Genomic DNA, 7,333 nt, shown 5'->3' with positions numbered 1-7,333 from the left:
ATTAGCATAGTTTAACATAATTTTGTTATCTGATGTATTCTTGTATAATATGTTTATTTTTTTTTATTTTATACACATTTTATATTTTTATTTTAAATTTTATCACATTACATATTACATTTATGTAAAAAATAAAAATATTAAACAAAAACATAAAATATATAATATGATATGATAATTAAAATTGGTAAGCCTTTTATTTTATAAATCAAACAAAATTTTAAAGTATTTTGACTTTTTATATATAAAAAATATTCTACTACTAATAACTAAAAACTTAATTAAACAAAAGAAAAAGGAAAAGGAAAAAGGGAATTGCAGATGCGTTTCATTCAAAAGATTATGCGTTTCAACCACAGCACCGTTTGCTGTGTTTTTCTTCCACTGTAGGGGATCTCATCCCGATTTTACTACCCCAAGCGAAACCATAAATAAAGATGTAAAAGCATCCACATCCGTGCTAGTTGGCAAAGATGTAAAAGCATCCACGTCCGTTCTCTTGCCAACTAGCACGGATGTGGGTCCGGTCCCACTTTTACTCCATGCTCTTAGGCAAGAGCACAACACCTACATTCGTGCTTTTCCGCAAGGACAAGCTCAAGGGTCCCACCATTCTATGATTCAATTTAAATAAAAACATTTCCACAAAATTAAAATACATTAAAAATACCCGAAATAATATTACAAATTATAAAAAAAGAAAAATTACATAATTAAAATCCTAAAAAATAAAAATTACATAATTAAACACCTAAAAAATAAAAATTACCCATGTGGATGACTATTCATCCTGCTCTACCCCCAATGTTCTTTGGAGACCCCGTATCATCGCCACATGTGATCGAAGTTGCTTGGGGGTCATAGTTGACCTATCGGCCAAATTGAGTTGGGCCAAAATCCCCCACAACGAGTTGGTGGGGGGTTGAGGTGGCACATAGGGAACGGGAGCGGGTTCGGAAGCGGGGGCGGATGGAGTCGCGGCGCGACGGCGGTTGGTCGTCGCCTTCTTCCTTCCTTGTGGCCGGCGTTGGGAACTGCTCGGGCCGGCGTCGGAGCTACCCAAGTTAGCTCCGACAAGTTTGCTAGCCACATCCTCGGAGCCGGCGTCGGATAGGGATACCGACCTCGACCGTTTGGAGGATGAGCTAGAGGAGGATGATACACCTCCCCTATACTTCGGATGCGCCTGCATCTACTGTCAAATGTTGAGGTACTTGGACGGCTTGTAGTTCATGGATTGGTAGGTCGCCAAGGCGAAACTGATGATGTCAAGCTCGCTCCGGCCGCTCCCCGCCGACCGCTCTTCCTGGAGGTAATACCCCTGGAACTTTTGGATTTCTTCGTTGGCTCTGTATATGGCATTGTGCACCATACTCTCGTTGCGCTCGATTGTTCCAGCCGGCCGGTTTTGATTGTACCGGCGACAGATGCGCCACCAATAATGGTCACCGGATTGGTTCGTGCCAACCTCCTGATCTTCGGAGATTGACAAGTGTGCTTTGAATAATTGCTCCATCTCCCCCGTAGTGTACGGGGTGCGGACACCACTAGTAGGAAGATGAGGTGTTTGAGAGGGGCCGCTCCCTCCCGCTCTAGGTACGGGTGGTTCGGGTGTCCACCCGTATTGCACTTCGGGGACATCTTGGTCGTCGATCGGGTAATGCCGGTAGCCACCCGTAACTAGCGAACCTTGGGTTTGAGGAGGGCCGAATATTTCGTTTCCGAACTAGAAAATGGTTGTGAACCGAACCAATCGAGGTTCCAACCGTGGGAGCTGGAGGGGTGATCGCTGGAGTCGGACATTTTTTTGTTGTGAGTGAAAGACAGATTGAGAATTGTAAGAATTTAAATGAGAGAATTTAGACGAGAATTATGTAGTATGGTGTGAATTTTTTGTGTGGAAGTAGGGGTATTTATAGATGAAAATGTGTATTTTTGGGGAAAAAAATTGAAAATAAATTAAAAGTGGGTAGAAAACGGATATAATTTTTGGGAAGTAGGAAAATATTTTTTTTAAATTTCTAATCGAATTTTTTAATTAAAATTCGGTTAAAAAATCGGGCTGCTTGCTGGCATGGACGTGCTCGATACATCGAGCAGCGCCGTGCAGCGGGTGTCGCGCCGCTGGCACGGACGGACGTACGGCTGCGCTCAATCGCTGTGGATGCTAATGTCCAACGATAGAGGCAAAAATCGGGTGAGTTAGAGCATCCACAATGGCGGCGAGCGGACCGGCTAGCCGATTCCCGGCGCTGGCCGGTCCGCTCGCCGAACCATTGCAGCCAACCAGTGCCAAATTGGCGAGAAAATCGGCGAGCGCACGCCGATTCCCGAGCGCTGGCCGATGCGCTCCCCGATCGGCTGGCCGCCATTGCAGGCTCCTGATTGGCCAGCCGATTTTTTATTTTTTATTTTATTTAATTTTCGAAACACTATATCTACGCGATTTGCACGTCATTTTCATTCGCACCACTTGTTTTAACGAGTTTTCTCTCTATTTTAATTTCTGTACAAGAGCAACACCGCGAAATGAGTAGCGCGGGTGGTAGTAGTGGTGGTAGTGGTGGGGATGCTGAGGAGTACGATCGGCGAATGAACGAAGAGTTGGAGGCCTATACGTCCCGTGGGATACACCGGCTGATACAAAGGGCCTTACAGCCGGCGGTACCTCGACCTTGATTCGTTGTCCACCGCCGAGCAGTGATTGAGCGGGATCACGTAGCTGCACATCAGCGGCTATATGAAGACTACTTCGCACCGGAGCCGCGGTTCAACGCCAACCTTTTCAGGCGGCGTTTTAGGATGAGCAGAGATTTGTTTATGCGTATTGTTGACGCTTTGGAGCGTCGATATATGTGTTTCCCTTCAGGCACGATGTGGCTGGCAGACCCGACCACACACCTATTCAAAAGTGCACTGCGACAATCAGACAGTTGGCCTACGGAGGCGCGGCAGACATGTGGGACGAGTACCTCATCATCGGTGAGACGACTGCCCTTGAATGTATGAAGTATTTCTGTCAGGGCGTGGTTGAAATATTCCTTGATCAGTACCTTCGAAGCCCTACCCCGAAGACTGCCAGGAGCTAATGCAGATGCACGGGGAGAAGCATGGGTTCTCGGGTATGTTAGGCAGCATAGATTGTATGCATTGGGAGTGGAAGAACTGCCCCGCTGCCTGGAAAGGGTTCTACACGACCGGCTACAAGGGAAAGAATCCCACGATGATCCTCGAGGCCGTAGCTGATTACCGGCTATGGATTTGACACGCATATTTTGGGGTAGCCGGGTCGAACAACGACCTCAACGTCCTCAACTCGTCGCCCCTTTTCAACGAGCAGTGCCACGGCGTCGGTCCGGCCATCAGTTTTATCACCAACGGGAACCAACATGATATGAGCTACTACTTGGCGGATGAGATATACCCTAGGTGGCTCGTCTTTGTGAAGACGATCAGGTGCGCATCAGATGAGAGGAAGGCCTACTTTGCGGAACGACAGGAGTCGGCGCGCAAGGACGTGGAGCGTGCATTTGGTGTGCTCCAGTCTCAATGGGCGGCAATTAGGGGTCCAACGCGTTTGTGGCATGTCTACTGCATTGCTGATATAATGTACGCCTGTATTATCATACACAACATGATTGTCGAAGATGAATGTGTATAACTGACTAGTTGGGCCAACGACGATAATGAAGCCGGTCCAAGCCACGGTGTGGCCGCCCCCAACGTACAAAGTGGGGTACCTCACGATGAAGTCGGCCGCCTCCAAGCACATGCCGACATGCGCCAAGTGGAAGCTCATATTCGACTCCAAAAGGATTTAATTGAAGAGTTGTGGGCGCGGAGGACTGCACGGCGTTAGATTTTTTTTGTTTAATTTTGTAATTTTTTTAATGTACCTTTTTTTTATTTAAATAAAATTATTGCATTTTCCCGTATCTGTGTCGTAAGTTGAATTCCGTATTTTGTGTGATTGTTATTTTTATAATTTTATTTATTGTGGCTAGCCTATGGCTAGGCTATTGCTTGTTCAGTTGCTTGTCATGATAATATGGCAGGAAGAGTTTTTAGTGCTAATGATTTGGAATGAGGAGTTTGTGGCTGGGCTATTGCCATCGTGGATGCTCTTGCACAATCTGTGAGAAATTTATTTAACGCTTTTTTCGTAGGGGTTTGATACAACAACTTAGAATAAAAAACGAGAAAACACAGTAGCATTCCAATTCTGCGGAGGAGTTGAATTTGTTGTTCTGAATCGGTAAAAATGGGCTACATAGATGAAGCCAGAGAGAATCACGTTAAGAAGAAGGTCGAAGAAGGTAACTTCTTCTGCTATTCCATGTTAGTAAGGATAATTTATCAAAAGCCCCCCTTAAACCCTATTGCTGTTTTTTCCCCCTCAGATACAGTACATTTATGGATGCCTTGCTAATTGCACTTCCTTGCTTGTTCATTTGTGATTTGTTTGATCAATCTCAGTGTGCCCTGGGTTTGTTTTGTTCACACGTGGTGTTCATTTTTCTGACCTTCATTTCAGTCTTTAATCGCAGTTCAGTGAAAAAAAAAATCTGTCTTGATTGGAAAACGATGCGATGTGTTTCACCGAACGCCTACAAATCAAATTGAGGCGGATTTCATCCTATCATGCATCAAATTTTGATTTTGATAAATAATTTGTTTTTTCGCTTACAAGTATGTGTTTCTATAGTATTGGTGCCAGAGGTTTTGAATATGGTGTACAGATAGAGCCAGAGTTGACGTTGCCCGATTCTAATTGCTGAAGCAATGTAGTGCCTTATACTTTGAGGAGATAAACGAATGAACCTATTTATGATAAGTGTTTATTGCCATGATTCATATCAAAGGGGAAGTTGTAATTACTTGTTGTAGATGTTTTATTTTTTGTATCATCATTATCAATTATCACACCCTCTTGATAAGTTCAAGAAACACTTGTGGTTTTCATGCTTTTGGGGTGCCATGAATGTTGGTTATGTGTGCGTGTGGGGGGGGGGGGGGGGGTAAATTGACGGATATGCGATTGGAAAGAACTGTCTCCTTGGATTTATGGAAAACGTGCTGCTTTTGCTCTGTTCTGCACTATATTTAGTGTATATAACATATAGTCACTTACATCAACTAGTTTAGATCTTGTGTGCACTTATTTTTATGGTTACTATTGTTTCCAAAGTTCATTCTCAATAAGTTTCAACTTCATTATCATAGAAGCGAGTTGGGGGCAGAAATAATTTATTTTGGGTTTTTGAGTTAAATACAAGTATGCAGATATTTATTCACCTTATACTCCAGCTTTGCGCAGTAAGATGAAACAGAAAGCACTGAAAGAATGTGATCAATACGTGTCCAAATATGCGGAATGTGCTGTAGGCAGAACACTGTCCGTTGTTTGGACATGTCGTGGTCAAGCTAAGGAACTGAATACATGCCTCCATCAATAGTAAGTCGGATTTGTTTTTTCTTTATATATATATCATTTATTTTGTTAAACTTTGTACATATGTCTGCGGTCTGCTTATGGGCATCTTCATACTTTATTTGCTGTTAGTTATCTGTAGTATTCTATTAATGTTGACACGGAGAAATTGTTACTTTGTTTCCGCTCGGCTGCAAATTTCCCCCTATAAATATTTCACACGCACCACATTTTCATACATGTCGAAAGTAGTGAAAAAGTATTAGCCTCAACTTAGTATCATGACTTATGAGAATGTGAGATGAAAGACAGAGACCTTCACCCAGTATGTACTTATCACTGAAACTTCTATATATTAAGTTCTTGGATGTTTCTATGGTTGTCTGTTGCAGCTCTCATGGTAGTCATCTATAAAACATACGGAATATTATTATTATTACTTATTCTTGCATCAAGAATTTTTTTTCCTGATGATGCACCGATGCAGTAACGAAATTTGAGTTTCAGCTGTCTGATATGTAGGATGTGTTGCTCTAATATTTTCAAAAAGTAAATCGTGTAATCTGTAATCCCTGAAATCTCTTTAGTTGTATTCTGTATATTACAGCACAAATGATTCTGTGTTGGAAAAAATGAAGAAAGAATACATGCTCCAACAGGAAGGAAAGAGGTCTTTAAGCCTTTGATTCATTTTCCTACTGATGATTGGAAAATTTTAGCTTCTACAAGACGAAAGTCGCTCTGGGGCCTATGACTTCGTTATATCATGCATATGGCATGATAGTCTCTCCGCAATCTTAGTTTCATACCATGCTTTTGTTCTTTAATTGCTGCAGTATATCCATGTGCCTATACTGTCTTTACATCTGGGAGGTGATGATAAATTGCTAAAATATTATACTAGGATATAAATACTTTATCTTAGGTTTGGTGCACTTTAAGGGTTACTTTCTCTCAGTTATTTTCCTAGTGTCAATCTGATAAGAAAGTGTGCGTAAATAATGTTTTGGGGGATGATTATTATGAATGGCTGCAGTTTAGATTCACAAACACTATTTCAATGTCATGTTTAGTTGTTACATTGTTAAGAAAAATGAGGTAGAGACTTGGACCAATACTTCACAAAAAATAATCATCCTCAAGTATGCTGCGTTTGTTCTAAATTCTAATCAAATCTTAAAATATATATCTCTTAAATAATCATTGTTAAATTGTTGAGTTGAATCGAAGGGTTTTCCAATCATTGATCGAGCCAGGAAAATTACTTGGGGAGCCCAATATAGTTTTAAAAAATAAAATATGGAGTAATATAAATAAGTACTCATTTCGTTCCAAAATAGTTGAGTTGTATATTTTTTTTGTCAAAAACTTTTCTCTCTCGTATCTTACCTTCTGTCTCTCTCATACTTTATTTTCTTCACTTTCATCTTAAATACATCAATTTTTTAAATCACATGTCCAAAAAATGTCTCAACTATCATTAGACAAAGGAAGTATTATAAGTTAAATCATCCTCCCTTTGTCCCCAAATAGTATGCACTTTGGGGACGGCATGAGTTTTAATGTAAAATTGGTAAAGTAAGAGAGATGTAGAGATAAAAAGTAATTAAAGTATTGTTAGTGGAGAATGAACCTCACCTTATTAGAGAGAAAAGACTTTCCAAAATTAGAATGTGCATAATCTTGTCGGACGGACTAAAAAGGAAAGAGTGCATATTCTCCAATTATTTATATCAAACTCAAACTCAAACTCATTTTTAAAGTATACGTCACACCAAAAGATTTCACTTATCATATGTTAACATAGGTAACCAGAGAATTAACTTGAGAAAATTAGCAATAAATAAAAGAGTATATTACTATTTTGGTTCTAAACATATGGTTAAAATACGATTTTGGTCC

General features: G+C 40.9%; 1 protein-coding gene across 2 annotated transcripts; it reads left to right on the top strand.

Moving 5' to 3' along the window:
- Window positions 1-4,170: 4,170 nt before the first annotated feature.
- LOC121776079 (uncharacterized protein DDB_G0275933-like) lies at window positions 4,171-6,400 on the top strand. Of its 2 annotated transcripts, none has more exons than XM_042173206.1 (3): window positions 4,171-4,316; window positions 5,308-5,455; window positions 6,039-6,400. In XM_042173206.1, exons 1-3 carry the CDS (start codon window positions 4,262-4,264, stop codon window positions 6,115-6,117), a joined length of 282 nt encoding a protein of 93 aa, XP_042029140.1. In that variant the 5' UTR covers window positions 4,171-4,261; the 3' UTR covers window positions 6,118-6,400. The 2 variants fall into 2 exon arrangements, with proteins under 2 accessions (XP_042029140.1, XP_042029141.1); XM_042173207.1 differs by having other exon boundaries at window positions 6,019-6,400.
- The last annotated feature ends 933 nt before the right edge of the window (window positions 6,401-7,333 follow it).

This window comes from Salvia splendens, chromosome 18, assembly GCF_004379255.2.
Source record: "Salvia splendens isolate huo1 chromosome 18, SspV2, whole genome shotgun sequence".
Lineage (NCBI taxonomy): Eukaryota > Viridiplantae > Streptophyta > Magnoliopsida > Lamiales > Lamiaceae > Salvia > Salvia splendens.
The sequence above is the reverse complement of the archived record's forward strand: the minus strand, read 5'-3'. Positions and strand labels throughout refer to the sequence as shown.